The 14,872-nt window shown below is 39.1% G+C and overlaps 1 protein-coding gene across 1 annotated transcript in view; it reads left to right on the top strand.

Annotated features, from left to right (window-relative positions):
• Positions 1–1,235: 1,235 nt before the first annotated feature.
• cog5 (component of oligomeric golgi complex 5) overlaps positions 1,236–14,872 on the top strand; it is an 82,469-nt gene continuing 68,832 nt past the window's right edge. Inside the window, exons 1-6 of the mRNA XM_032505432.1 lie at positions 1,236–1,350; positions 3,585–3,724; positions 5,099–5,156; positions 8,572–8,626; positions 11,022–11,091; positions 12,033–12,151. Coding sequence (XP_032361323.1) covers positions 1,305–1,350; positions 3,585–3,724; positions 5,099–5,156; positions 8,572–8,626; positions 11,022–11,091; positions 12,033–12,151 — 488 coding nt within the window. The 5' untranslated portion in view covers positions 1,236–1,304. The remainder of the gene's footprint in view (positions 1,351–3,584; positions 3,725–5,098; positions 5,157–8,571; positions 8,627–11,021; positions 11,092–12,032; positions 12,152–14,872) is intronic.

Below are 14,872 nucleotides of genomic sequence, written 5' to 3'. Positions count from 1 at the left end.
CCAAAATAAGAACATATCTACAACTTTGATTTTACTGGTCAAAACAAAATTTAAGTTGTATTATGGATGTTTTCAATACATATCCATTCTAGCTATTAAATGCTAAAACAGCCACAAAAAATTGAAATGATTTCTAGACATCTTAAATTTAATTTTGACCAGTAAAATTGAAGTTGTGTATGTCTTGAAATACAATTTTTACCGGTAAAATTTATGTTGTTGAATACTCTATTGACATTATAACCAGTGATAATACATTTTTAATGAGTAAAAATGCTTTTATGGATATCTAAAATATAATTGTGGATAGTCAATGAACCCTTTTTATGTTAACCTGTTATCAGATATCATCTCTACATTTGTGGATATTTGCAATTGTATTGTTTCTAGTCACAATTCTAATTGTAAATATCTAAAATTGCCTTTTTAATAGCCAAAAAAGGAATTTTTGATATTTGCAATGACATTTTTACTAGTCAGAATGTATTTTGGATAGTCAAAATAACAATATAGATATCTGGAATGTTCGTTTCATTTTGGACATCTGAAATTAGAGTTTTGACCAGTAACAATTGCATTTCAGATATCTGAAATGGGAGTTCTTCCTAGTCATAATTATATTGCAGATATCTGGAATCTTCATTCTGGATAGGAAGAATAACGTTGTGGATATCTGAAATTGAAATAATGCATTCATGCCACCTGGGAATATCAGGGACCGGCCCTGCGATTACGTTGTTTTTTTTACTGCCAGAGTTCACATGGTAGGGATGCATGTTCTTCTTTTCTGTTATATTGGCGTTTTGGCATTACAACTTGTTAAATTACTGCCACAAACTGTTGGGCGTAGTATCAGGTGTATGGAAACATTAGGCTACAATAACCAAGGACACCCCAAAGCTCTTCAATTACGCAATACTTTCCTCACTACAGTGTGTACAAGAGCTCAAATCATAGGCCATCCCGATGCCCATGAACGCACGAAAAGCCCCATACACATGAATGGGAAACGTGACGTCATTTGTACTAGTAAGAATGACGTTATGGATTATCTGAAATGACAAATGTAGATAGGAAGAATGGCATTGAGGATATCTGAATTCTTGTGAAAGAGTTGAATGACATATATCTGCAGTACATATCCAATCTAGCTATTAAATGTTAAAATGGCTTGCCATGGCGAGTAGTAATGGACTACATGAAAAAGAGCAGTCCAAAATTTGACGTGTGTAGCCCTTTAAGGCTCGTGCAACGTCCAGTGCATCTCGTCATTCAGTTGTAACGTCACATGCGGAAGTATCAACATGGAGAACGGGAGAGAGTCTACCACGAATTCACTTCTGAAAGATGGTAAAAAAAAAGAATTATGGGTGGCAGCGGGGATATTTGTCCTATTAAAAATGTTTGTTGATAGTTGTACAACATATATTTTAAAGCTTGGCCCAATTTCGTCGTTCAGTTAGCTAACGTTAGTGCAAAAGCACTCCCGAGCTAAGCTCATATTACATATCTGGATTTGTAATTGTGACGTGGTTATCCAAAGAGTTTTAGGCTAATATACCCATGGGTTTAGGCACTGGGCATACAAGTTGGGCGGCTCATTTGCACTGCTTTGATATATTTTCTATAATTTGTGAATTACACTAGTGGTGCCAGAAACTTAAAGAGACTAGCTACAGCTGAAAGACATAAATAACATATTTTATACGGCGTGTTTGCACTCTGTAGTTATTACACACAGGGCCTGAATTACACACACATGCACTAATGGAGAGATGTCAGAGTGGGGAGGGGGGTTGCCCATGTAAAGGCACCCCGGTTTGGTGCCTTGCTCCAGAGCATCTCCCCATACTTTGGTCTGTATGTGGACTTGAACCAGCAACACTCCGGTTCCCAACCCAACTCCCTATGGACTGAGCTACTGCTACTAAGTGATAATTCCAAAAGGGTTGGATGAATAAGCATTAGTTCTAAATTGATCTACTGGATTATTTAGATTATTTGTTCTTTTAGTTTTTATTATTATTACATGTTCGAAATAAAGCATTTATTCAGTCAGTCAGTCAACTACATGAACCATTGATTTTATTTATTTTATTTTTGATCTTAAGTCATATAAAAAAAACAAAAAAACACAAGGTTGCTATGCAGCATTGCATTATCACTGGTGCAGTGAGGTAACATTAGGGCCTATTTATTATTTTAATACCTTTTTAACAGATTGTGCTTGTTTTTTCCTTCAGTTCCATGCAGTGGTGTAGTTTAATGTATTGTAGTGAGTAGGGCTGGGCGATATGAAGAAAATCAAATAACACGATATCAATACCGCAACAATAGTGTTGACTATTGATGATTTCACAAAATATTCACGCAATGAGATTTAAGATAAACAATCATCAGGAATGTGGATGTAATGACTAAGTGGGTAAATGCAAATAATAGAACAGTTACACCAGTCTGGTAAGATCAGAAAATGACATCACTTTACTGTAATGCAGCCTTTAAAACCAGGAAAAGACACCACTTATATTACGATATCCTTGTCTTGGTATCCTCCCCCAGGGAAGTTTTGAGCATCAAAAACTTTATTTCATGTATTTGGACACACTTTTGTGCACCAATTTACAGTGGAAATACCTTTATTTTGCTTATGTGGAGAAAGTAAAACACAGATGACAATTCAAATTAAGTCAAAACTATAACGAAAAGTATGTTGTTCCGTGTCATTGGGCATTTTTAAGTGGCTATATGAAAACCCTGAAGCTTTCTAAGTGGGTATACGGCGTATGAACGTAGACCACACCACTGGTTCTATGTAATTTAAGGTAAGATTTGGCACAGTATTGGTGTGCAATGCTATTTTCCTGCTCATCTTTGTGCTGGTGTACATGCCTCTGATATGACAGCCCAGTGATGTATACACTACTGTCAATATTCTTTCCAAACTCCATGCAGACAAAGCTAAAAAAGCTTGTAATGTCCATTGTTATATGTGTGCCAATCTGGATATGAGACGCATTTCAATGCCAGGTGTAAATAGGGCCCCCCCATTTACACTTGGCTTTAACCATGTGTTTCCTAACCCAATTAAACAGATTTTTTTCTAAAGGTTTTCCAGTGCTAATATAAACATTTTGCTGGATGGCTTTCTGATGTCAGCTCACAAAGAACATGTCAGAGAGAAACGGCAGGTTGTGGTGGAAAGTAACTAAGTACGTTTGCGTAAACGTACTTACAAATTAGAGGTATTTTACTTGAGTCTTTGCTCTTTATGCCACATTCTACTTCTACTCTGCTACATTTCAGAGAGAAATATTGTACTTTTTACTCTACTACATTCATCTGACAGCTTTAGTTACTGGTTAGTTTACACATTGAGATTCTTGCACAAAAAAGACATTTTGTTTATAAAATATGATGTTTTATTCTAAATTAAACAGAAAACAACAGACTGAATGTTTTATTGAAGATTTTTTTTGGTTCTTGTTTCCGTAACAGTACACCACTAAAATGACATGTATGAACAGTATGAACTGTATTGAGTATATTGAATGGCTTGAGGACGTGCTGCTGTTTTTTTACAGGGTGTTACGCTGATTTCCTGGCACAGGACTTTGATGTGAAGACGTACACAGCTCAGGCTATTCACCATGCTGTCATTGCTGAGCAGCTGGCCAAGCTGGCACAGGGCATCAGTCAGCTGGACAAGGAGCTGCACAGCCAGGTACAAACCCGACACACCACAATACAGTCACACCAACGCACTGGGAGTCTAACCCCTAATTTCCACCGGGCAAGTCTGCGTTGTGTTTGGGTGCGGTGCAATCACCGCGAGCAATCATGGCCATTTAAGTCAATGTTTTATATTCCACCAGCTGTGCCATGGCGTGTCCCAGAAGTGTGTGTGAAGCGACTCTCAGCTCGGCTAAAGATATGTGTCCGGTCTATTTTCACATTGGCCAGGAAGGGAAACACCGAGACTATCTAGTCAAGTTACCAAAAGACACCGCCCCCCTAACTGTTTATGTCTCCTCTACAACACCACGAGAGATTCATCTTGGAGGTGGAAAAACATACATCACAGATTATTTTATTGTAAGGACAACACCAGAAAAATAAAAGGCATAGAGTTTAATTGCAGGAGTGCTTGGAGTTGAAGGCAGTAACTAACTTAAAAACTAGTAACTAACTTAATTAACATGTAAGTGTTCTGTAAAGTACTTGTGGAGACAATATAATCTGCGAATCGGGCAGCAAGACGCTCCGCTTCTGAGACGCTCCCAGTGTGGTATAGTGCGTGGCTGAGGACGGAACAAAACAGCGGCGCAGCCCAGTGGAGAATCGGAGTCAGGGTCAACTTATAGTAGAGATGGTGAAATGAAGGTTCATTACTCAGAGTTTTACATGAAATAGTGCACAGTCAAATTCAAATCACAATTCTACTTTAAAGCTAAAGTGGAACTTTTTTCTCCCCCATCTGGCCGTGAGAGTAAATACACAAACACCGTCCACGTGCTTAAGAAAAGCAAGGTATTAGGTCGTCTACATCCACAAAGTTTCTCTACCAGGCTTGCTCCGTTGCCTCTAAAAATCCCGCCGACTGTGCTTCTTTCGACCAGATGTCCTTACCGTTTTTAAGTTGTTGCTTTGGGAAACCTTGATTGTCATTTTATTTTGTATTTCGTATTTTCTGACACTTTATAGACCAATTCTTTGAGAAAATAATTGATGGCTTCATCAATAATGAATGTTAACCCTAGTGGGAACAGCTAAATTAAATCTTTGACTCGCCAAAAGATAGATAGAAAGAAAGATAATCAATAATATAGTGTGTGCTGTGTTAACTTCATTTTTTTAACAGTAAACAATATCTGTGAAATTGCTAATGACCACTCTCTTTATTGCCACCAACACTGCAGTCCAAATGTCAAAACTATAATGGAAAGTATGTTGTTACGTGTCATTGGGCATGTCAAATAGCTGTTTAGTATAAGAGAAAGGAGGCTGTTTAATAGGAGTTGTTATCACACTGTCACTGACCCACTAATATGTAACCATAATATTAACCCCAATCCATATTTGTTAATACTCCTTCCAGGTTGTGGCCAGACATGAAGACTTACTGTCTCAGGCGACTGGGATAGAGTCCCTTGAAGGTAAAGAGCCACATATGCCACCATTATAATTTCAAGATCAGAAATTGGCAGGAACAGCTTCATTAACGTGCAACATGGGCTTAAAAATGTTTTGTTATTTTTTTCCCTTCCTGGCTGCCATTGGTTTTAGTTCATTTAAGTACACTACGCAAATCAATTTCTGACACAGCGTGTTTACAGATATGGGGTTTATCATAGTCCAAAATTTATTTTTTTAAAGCATTATGATTCAACCTTAAGCCACTTTTTTTGATAACTCTCTCTCTATCTGTTGGTGTATTCATTTAAGATTTGGATGTTTAAAATCAGTAAGTGGTTTATATTTATTTAAGGCTATCTATGCTTATCTGTTCTTAGCAGCACTCATAGAGCTCTGCACTGTAGGCACCATTCATACACCGGTGGCTAGGCGTGCAACAGATCGGATCACAGATTTGAGTCACGGATTGGATTGACTTTCGGATCAGCGCAAAAAAACCCATCTGTTTCAGAGCATTAGGGAGCAGAGCAGGTGTAGTGGCACCGAACTCCATGTTATTATTCCGTTTGGTAGATACTGGTTGTTTAGGCACCGGTGGCGTAGAGATTTATGAGCCTACTTTAAGCAACAGTAACAACAGCTGTTTCAATTTGGGGTTCAGTATCCCAAGTCCACTTTAACATGTAGACTGGGATCGGGGATCAGGCATCAAAACCACGACCTTCCGATTGGTAGACGACTGCTCTACCTCCTGTTGCATTAGGCTGTTTTACTACTTACTTAGCAGCCAGTGGCTCAGAAAATTACACTCTACAACATTGGTGTTTTTTTATTTTTTATTTTGGTCAAAATTATGCTTTAGTTGTCCATCAAGTTTATCATTATTTTTGTAGCCCAATATCAGAAATCACAAATTTTCCCCAGGGGACTTTACAATCTATATAGCATATGACACCCAGAATAGAGCAACATGATACAATGACAGTATATGCACAACAGTTACACCAGTCTGGTAAGATCAGAAAATGACATCACTTTACTGTAATGCAGCCTTTAAAACCAGGAAAAGACACCACTTATATTACGATATCCTTGTCTTGGTATCCTCCCCCAGGGAAGTTTTGAGCATCAAAAACTTCATTTCATGTATTTGGATCAGTAAAATGTTACAAAGAATGTGAACATTTATGAAAAAGAGGGATGTTGTCTAACTTCTTTTTAACTTGGGCCCCGAGACTCTGGAACAAACTTCCCATTCATATTAGGGTCTCCTCTACTGCCGAGATCTTTAAGTCTCGTCTTAAAACACATTTTTATTCTTTGGCGTAGGATTTAGCTTAGGGACGTTTGCATAGAAGTGTGTTGTTTGTATGATGATCATTGTGTCTATATTTTTATTGTCTTCCTTTGGTTTTATGACATAATATAACTTTGTGCAGCACTGGCTAACTAGGTTGGTTTTAAGTGTGCTCTATAAATACATTGACTTGACTTGACTTGGGACAGAAAGGAGACCTGTGTTCTGAGAGCACAGAGTCCTGGTTGGAGTGTTGACGTTAAGGGCTTCAGACAGGTATGAAGGGGCGTGGCAGTTTACAAATTGTAGAAAATCAGAATCATCATTGCGTCTGATCTGACATGGACCAGAAGCCAATGAAGGGAAGCTAAAGTGGTATAATGGTTATATCTTCAAATATTTAGCATAGCAGGAGAAATTAGTTCCATGGCTGTATAATTTGGCCAAGAGGTGAACTATAAAGAGAGAAAAGCAAAGGGCTCAGAACATGGCTCTGAGGTACTCCATGTTTTGCATGTGAAAATGTGAGAGCCAGGCCAAAGACAGCATTTTTCTTCTTCCAGTCATTTATGGAGTATACAGTGATCAATATTGTCAACGGCTGCGCTGAGATCCAGTAGTAGAAGCATCAAGATGAATCCTTAATAATGAGAAGACCATGTACAACTTCAGTAAGCACAGTTTTGGTGGAGTAGCAGGTCCCGAAAGCAAATCAATTTATTTTATAGTATCAAATCATAACAAGAGTTATCTCAAGACACTTTACAGATAGAGTAGGTCCAGACCACACTCTATAATTTACAATGCCCCAACAAGTCCAGTAATTCCCCTAAGAGCAAGTATTCAGTCTCGAGTAGAAACTCCCTTTTAGGGTCTGTCAGCGGTGTCTGACGGGGCCGGTTGGGGGTGTGATGATAATAGTCACAATAAAGATACTGGAACTATGACTAGAAATAGTATTTGTAGTAGTTTATGGTGTAGCAGGGCACAGCAGGGTGTTGCAGGACGTAGCAGGACGTAGCAGGGCATAGCAGGGTGCAGAGCAGGACAAAGCAGGCAGCTGCAACAATCATTTAGGTGCCACCCTAATCCAAGGAAAACAGCGAGGCAACAGAAAACATAAGGACTCTGGGGGAAAAGCTCCCCAGAACTAGGTTAGTAACAAGCATTTCTGGAACATGGATGCTCACAGATGGAAAGAGAGGAGAGAGGAGTCCAGTGTGTCAAAGGAAGTCCTCCGGCAGTCTAAAACTATAACAGCATAACTAGGAGCTGGTGCATACAAACCTGAGACAGCCTACAAAGGGTTGGTAGATGAATCTGACTATGAAGAGAATTGGTGCCGCTTATTGAATAGGTTAAAAACAGATTTATATTGAATATATGGCATGAAAGTTGTTGAAAAACAGCAGCCATAAAGCATGGGCACATTGCCTGCTGCAAGACACAAGTTGTCAATATTCAGCATAGAAGGTCCCAGAAATTGCCAAAGATCTTTTAACAAGTGTGTGGTAATGGTACTAAAAACACAGATTGTCACAATCTTACATTATAATACTGTGTTCTGTAGCCTGTTTCAGAATCAGAGAGGAGTTTTGCCTTGGTGATAGGTGCATACATACACAAACAAATATTGAACATTAATAAGAAATAAACAATAAATACAGAAACGGATATTTACAAAATAGCAGTTTAGTATAAGAGAAAGGAGGCTGTTTAATAGGAGTGGTTATCATATTGTCACTGACCTTATCTTTTTGCCAACATCCATGTTTTCTAATTGTTTGTCCTAGAGGTTTGATGTTATGACAACGTTCTCATCGTCATTATGATAATGTCCAGAAACCAACTGTCAGAATGCCTAACAGCCTATCAGTGCACATGGCAAGACTTTTGAAACCACCCAGATCTTTCAACAGTATTGCTAAGGAATGATAATTGGATATATCCGTTGGATGCTTAAATAATTACCTGCTATAGCAGTTTTAAAAGATCTCATTTTTAATTATTGCAGTTCTCGGGTTTCACCACAAGAGAGGGCCTGCGTTTTTCAAATGAAGTCTGCTAAGAAAGTAGCTCTTAAAATCAATGTCAGATTGTACTGACGGAAATCTCTATTTTGCTTTTGTTGTTTTCAGGGGTTCTTCAGATGATGCAGACAAGAATCAGTGCTCTGCAGGCAGCTGTTGACAGGTAAACCGGTTTCCCTGTGGCTTTAGTCAGATTAGTTGCATTTGTTGTCAACATTTACCCAAAGACGCTTGGCTTCAGCAACTGCTGCTTGACATTTACACACTTGCTTACAACCACTGTCTCTATTCTTCTCTTTTCTTAGCTGGGCCTTTTAGTCCATAAATCCCCTGAAAACGTGGTTTCATAATAACATTTTCAGTCCAATATGTATGACTACATAAGCAAACGTCCTTACTTTATCTTCTAACACTCAGATACTCGCTAATCTGCATCAGAAGTGTGTGTTTGACACTGGCATGGCAACACAAGCAAAAGGCCTCATAACTATCATCACATTTTGATTCAAATTTAGCTCAAGGAGCATGAAATAACCCTTATTGCTGTCTACTTGAATGGTAGAAATAGAATGTAGCTCCCAAAGATGCCTCACCTTTTCTTGTAGGACCATCATCACATCTTGAGGTAAACCCTTTGATGAAGATTTGTGTTGCTTTATCAGCAATATTAAACCAAATATTTTATTAGGATTTCATAAATTGACTAAATCGTAAGTAGGAGCTTAAAGGGTAACTACCGTTTTCGCCAACCTTATTGGTTGAAAATTTGGCTTATTGTTTTTTTCAACCCTATTTCCCTATGTTTTTGTGTCTAAGTGACTGATGGAACAACAATCTTTGACATTGGTCTAGTATTAAGCAAGATCACTGCAGTCAGCAGCAGAGAAACAAGCTACAATGGAAGTTAATAGGACAACTATGAAGCTTGTATTACCTTCACAAAAATGCTTGTTTTGCCACTGAGAGGCAAAAGAGTTAAAGAGTAAACCCACCAGACTCCATGTTATTAAACTGTAATTTTAGCATCGTTAAACACACATCATTCAAAGTCGACACAAACTAAATAAAACTATGAAAAGCCGTTTTTGGGTCATCTTTTCACTTTTTCCAAGCATCACAACTCTAGTTTTGGTTGAAATTAACACATAGGGGGTGGTAGTAGCTCAGTCCATAGGGAGTTGGGTTGGGAACCGGAGGGTTGCTGGTTCAAGTCCCTGTACGGACCAAAGTATGGTGGTGGACTGGTAGCTGGAGAGGTGCCAGTTCACCTCCTGGGCACTACCAAGGTGCTCTTGAGCAAGGCACTGAACCCCCAACCGCTCGGGGTGCCTTTCCATGGGCAGCCCCCTCACTCAGAATAGAAACAATATTATAGAACAATAAGGATTGGGATGCACCAGTGGAGGAAAAAAAAAATGCTACAAATTAGTTCAATATGTTGGGGACAGTTACAGTTTTATTGGTGTAAATGTGAAAGAAAGTCAATAACAATACCAGCTCCACCTCTTCAAAAATGTAACGCCTGCACACTTACTCCACAAGAGTTTAATAATGACAACTTTCAATTCTACATTGACCTTCATAGTCAAGACAAGACAAGCTCTATGATGACTGGTGTGGTTCGTCCAAAAAGGTTGATAAACCATCCAGAAACATATAACGATTAGCACATCAATTTAAATACATAGAAAAGTAAATACAGAAAGAAAGAAAAACAGGTTAATACATCAGCCATATTTCAGAAAAACACAAACAAAACGTCAACAAACCCTTTTTTTAAGTAAAATTGTCTAATTTTAATTTAAAAAAAAGCATTCTATCAAAATGTAAACGTACAATATGTAGTAACAAACACCCATTAGACATCATTTTTTTTATCTCAGCAAATCCAATAAATGAACAGCCATTGAATAAAATAGTTTCTACTGGATGATACCTTTTTAAATTACAAATATACTTTACCTAAAAAAGAGTTACTGTAATCCAGCTCACTGTCTGAGTTAAACAGACAACTTGTCATGGTGGACAGTAAGATTTAATATTTTCTAACTTTCCCTACCTGCCAAACTTTACACCCTGATTTTGGACATTTAATGTTCCTCGTTCTGGGCTCGACCCAGAGACGGAGTCCCAAAGTCCAGTTTGTTGAATTAATATTAACAGGGCTTGGCAACTTTTCTTCTTATTCCAATGAGCATGTTTTGCGCCTATGTTTAGAATTTAGGAGTGACTGATTATTAGGTAACTGCAATCACTGGTGGGGCTAATTTGTACAATAATACATTTGTGTTATGAATGCTTAATGTAATGGAGTGTAATGTTTTCTATTTTGACATGCGCTTGTGAGTTTCCTTTGGCGCTGGCTAAAAACCTCTTAGTTGTCGGAAAACCCCTGCATTAGCACTCGTCAGTGAAGCCCATTGTAGTAAGCTGGATCAATATTGAAATATATCAATAAAGTAGGTCTCTTCTGTTTGACATTGTTCCAAAGTGTCATCTAATGAATGAATCACTATTGACAGGCGACCAAATAATAAACTCTTTGTGCATTTCTTCAGGATCAGGACGAAGATTGTAGACCCGTACAACAAGATTGTGGCCCGGATCACCCAGCTTGCCAGGCTGCAGGTAACTCTCCACTACACACTTCATAGTGATAGTATTTACTTTTCTGTGGCTGTGTGAATCAGTCAGTTTCTCTTTTGAGATGGCAGGAAAAAAAACTGCCAAAGAACATTATTTGCTTTAAGTTTTACAAAACCCAGAGAGAAATCGACCCTCTGTAGGAGAGAGGTTCAGCATTTGCCTACATGTACGTAGGCAAGAGATTTGTTGTGTGCAGAGCTCTGCTGCTGCATGCAGCTCAGTAAGAGCACTGGACTGCAGTTCTCCTCTTTGTGCAGGAATCATGATTAAATATTGATGAAACTGCGGATGTAAAAAGGTGTGTGTGTGTGTGTGTGTGTGTGTGTGTGTTGTGTGTGTGTGTGTGTGTGTGTGTGTGTGTGTGTGTGTGTGTGTGTGTGTGTGTTGTGTGTGTGTGTGTGTGTGTGTGTGTGTGTGTGTGTGTGTGTGTGGGTGTGTGTGTGTGTGTGTGTGTGTGTGTGTGTGTGTGTGTGTGTGTGTGTGTGTGTGTCAGGTGATCAGTCACTCTGTTTTTCTCCTCGTCAAACAACACAATGAGCCCTATTTTTAACGATCGAAGCGCATGGTGTTATTTCAGTTAGTGGTTTGATTTGCATTGAGAGATGATCTTATGGAAATTTCCCCATGCCTATCTCTATGTATGGTGAAGGGTATGTGATAATGGGGGGGGGGGGGCTATTTTAATTCCAAAGGCCAAGGGAACTTTATCAGGATGCATAGTATCCTGATCCATGAAATAACTGGCCTTTGATAATAAAGATCTGCCTGCCTCTATGGGGATTTAACATAGGGTTGTGTATTTATTTACAATACATTATTCATTCACAAAGAAAATGTGTGTCTTTAAAAGGTTGTATTCTGTGTGTGTGTGTGTGTAAGTTTCATTCAAGTAGCTCACCATTCCCCCGCTCTTCCTACTGCAGGTGGCCTGTGACCTGCTGCGGAGGATTATTCGTATCTTGTACCTGAGCAAGAGGCTCCAGGGTCAGCTCCAGGGGGGCAGCAGGGAGATCACCAAGGCTGCACAGAGCCTCAATGAACTCGGTAAGGGCATGCATGTTTATTGGTTACTGGTCATCTGTTTTTTTAAAAACTACCATTGGTGTCCGTAACCTTCCGCTTTCTTTGTGCCGTAATTTTAAACTCCGGTGGATTTCTGTGCTGTGGAGGAAGGTCTGTTTATGCGAGATTATTGCCCTTATGAAACACTCAATAATAGTAAACCTATTAATTTAAATTCTTATATTTTGCGAGAAAAATCGGAATCTGCGACGTAACCGGTAACATGTCTGTCAGGTAAATGCAATAGAACAATTTTCTAAAGTATTCCTGTTTTCTGTAGCCGAGGCCCCTTCGCAGCCTCCTTTAGCTAATTACGATTTTAGGGATTCTTTTTAGAAGAAGTGGAACCTAGGCAAGATATCTGGCTGCAGAAATGCACCTTGAGCAGCGGCAGCCTACGATAGTCTATCGTGTGGATGTGTTGTGATCTATAGCACCAGGAGGAGGGGATTACACAGCAGATTTACTGATGGCAGGGCTGTTGATCTTTAAATCAGAGCATGGGCCTTGCTGTTTCAGTTGTATGCCATGGTATGGCTTGGCTGATGTAACAAGACTTGAACATACAACTCAACTAGATCAACTAGACTTTAATATACAATACATGTATATAAAAAAATCTGTAGAATTTATTAATTTGTCGTTTAGTAATTATACCAGACTCGTATATGCTTCTATATCCATTTAATTTGATTATGTAATGCCTTGTTTGTACCTATACAACAGTTGGCCTACATTTGACCATTAAAATACAGCGTGAAACACCTTGTGTGAGCTGGAATCTGCCAGATTCTGCCAGATGCTTCTCTTTAGTGGTGTGGTGTGTTCAAGGGTTAGTTAGCTGGATTTGCAAATGGACTGTATTAGATCCTAAGTCATTGTTTACATATTGACCAGTTATTTATTCAGATTGGTGTATGCCTGTTAAAGTTACATGAAATAAGCACTTGAACCTGCTCCTGAAAACAGTGCAACTTAACACTTAATAATTAACAAGTTTCTGGCAATCCTGCCTTTATCCTTGTTCTATTAAATCAAACTACCTTCATGTCCATAACCTGACAGCCCCGCTGGATTACACTCAAGGATTCGGTATGCTTGAAACTAACTAGGTTGTATGATTTGTCGTCCTACCATGTCAAAAGGCAAAGGTGGTGATATTCAATTCAATTTTATTTATAGTATCAAATCATAACAACAGCTATCTCGAGACTCTTTACAGATCAGAGTAGATCTAGATCACATTCTATAATTTATAAAGTCCCAACAATTCTAGCAATTCCCCCAAGAGCAAGCATGGTGCGACAGTGCAACCATTCGCACTGGCGAGGAAAAACTGGATGGAGACAATGTTACCATTTCTTGCTTCATGCTTTTAATGCTCATAACTTCTAGTCCTTCTGATGAGGCGTATTATGAGGTCATGAAAGTGAAACCCATTTCAACCCCAGGCACCCCTTTCTCTTAGCTCTTCATCATAGAACTTGGTTTCATTTTCATGGTTAGAATTGATGTGTCTAACACTGACTGGATAGGTACGGAGGACTGTGTGACCTAATGTCAGCAGAAGAAAAGTGATATTGATGCATTGAATGTCATCGTCATCCGTTATCTATTTGCCGTATTACCCTTAGTTATCACAAGGCTTTAAGGGGGACAGAGCGAGTTCAGAAGGACAAGTGTTTTCAGTAGCCTGTGAACACACACACACACACACACACACACACACACACACACACACACACACACACACACACACACACACACACACACACACACACACACACACACACACACACTCTCAGCTGAAATTCCATTGGCTGTAAAGACCTTTTAAAATGGGGTCAATGTCCTCAGCGTTCTCTAGTAGCACAGCAACATGCTCTTAAAGTTGATAGAGTGTCGGCTTCTGGTGTCTGCTGTGCCAGTCGCCTTTGGTCCAACTATTCCAACCATTTTCCAACTGGCCTTGGGTTCTTTGTGTTTGGTTGTGGTTCACACTGTGGGGTAGAATCACTTCAGTACGGTTTAGAGAGGATCATCTAAAGCGTAGTTTAATTTTAGTCCTATTTTCTTTCCCCTGAGGTTACCAGAATTTGAAAATCTTCAATGATATACCTATAGAGCTGAAATACACTTCTGTCCACATGCTTTTTGTTTGGGGCTGTTATTAGTCATGCTAGTGGGAAAAACAGTATTATATTTGACCATGTCAAATGCAGCACAGAGATCAAGTACAACTGAGACTGAACTTTTGCTACTCTCTGTATTTAAGTGGATGGCATTGAAGACCTAAAGGTCCCATGGCATGAAATTGTCACTTTTATGAGTTTTTTTAACATTAATATGAGTTCTCCCAGCCTGCCTCTGGCCCCCCAGTGGCTAGAAATGGTGATAGGTGTAAACCAAGCTCTAGGTATCCTGCTCTGCTTTTGAGAAAATGAGCTCAGATGGGCTGATCTGGAATCTTTTCCCTTATGAGGTCATAAGGGGCAAGGTTACCTCCCCTTTCTCTGCTTTGCTTTTCTCTGCTCTCTCATTTATATAGACCTTAATGTTCCCCTAATACTGTATCTGAAGTCTCTTTTATATAGACGTTAGTTGTCCCCTAATACTGTATCTGAAGTCTCTTTTATGTAGACCTTAATGGTCCCCTAATACTGTATCTGAAGTCTCTTTTATATAGACCTTAATGGTCCCC

The sequence above is a fragment of the Etheostoma spectabile genome, chromosome 23, assembly GCF_008692095.1.
Source record: "Etheostoma spectabile isolate EspeVRDwgs_2016 chromosome 23, UIUC_Espe_1.0, whole genome shotgun sequence".
Classification (NCBI taxonomy): Eukaryota; Metazoa; Chordata; class Actinopteri; order Perciformes; family Percidae; genus Etheostoma; species Etheostoma spectabile.
The sequence above is the reverse complement of the archived record's forward strand: the minus strand, read 5'-3'. Positions and strand labels throughout refer to the sequence as shown.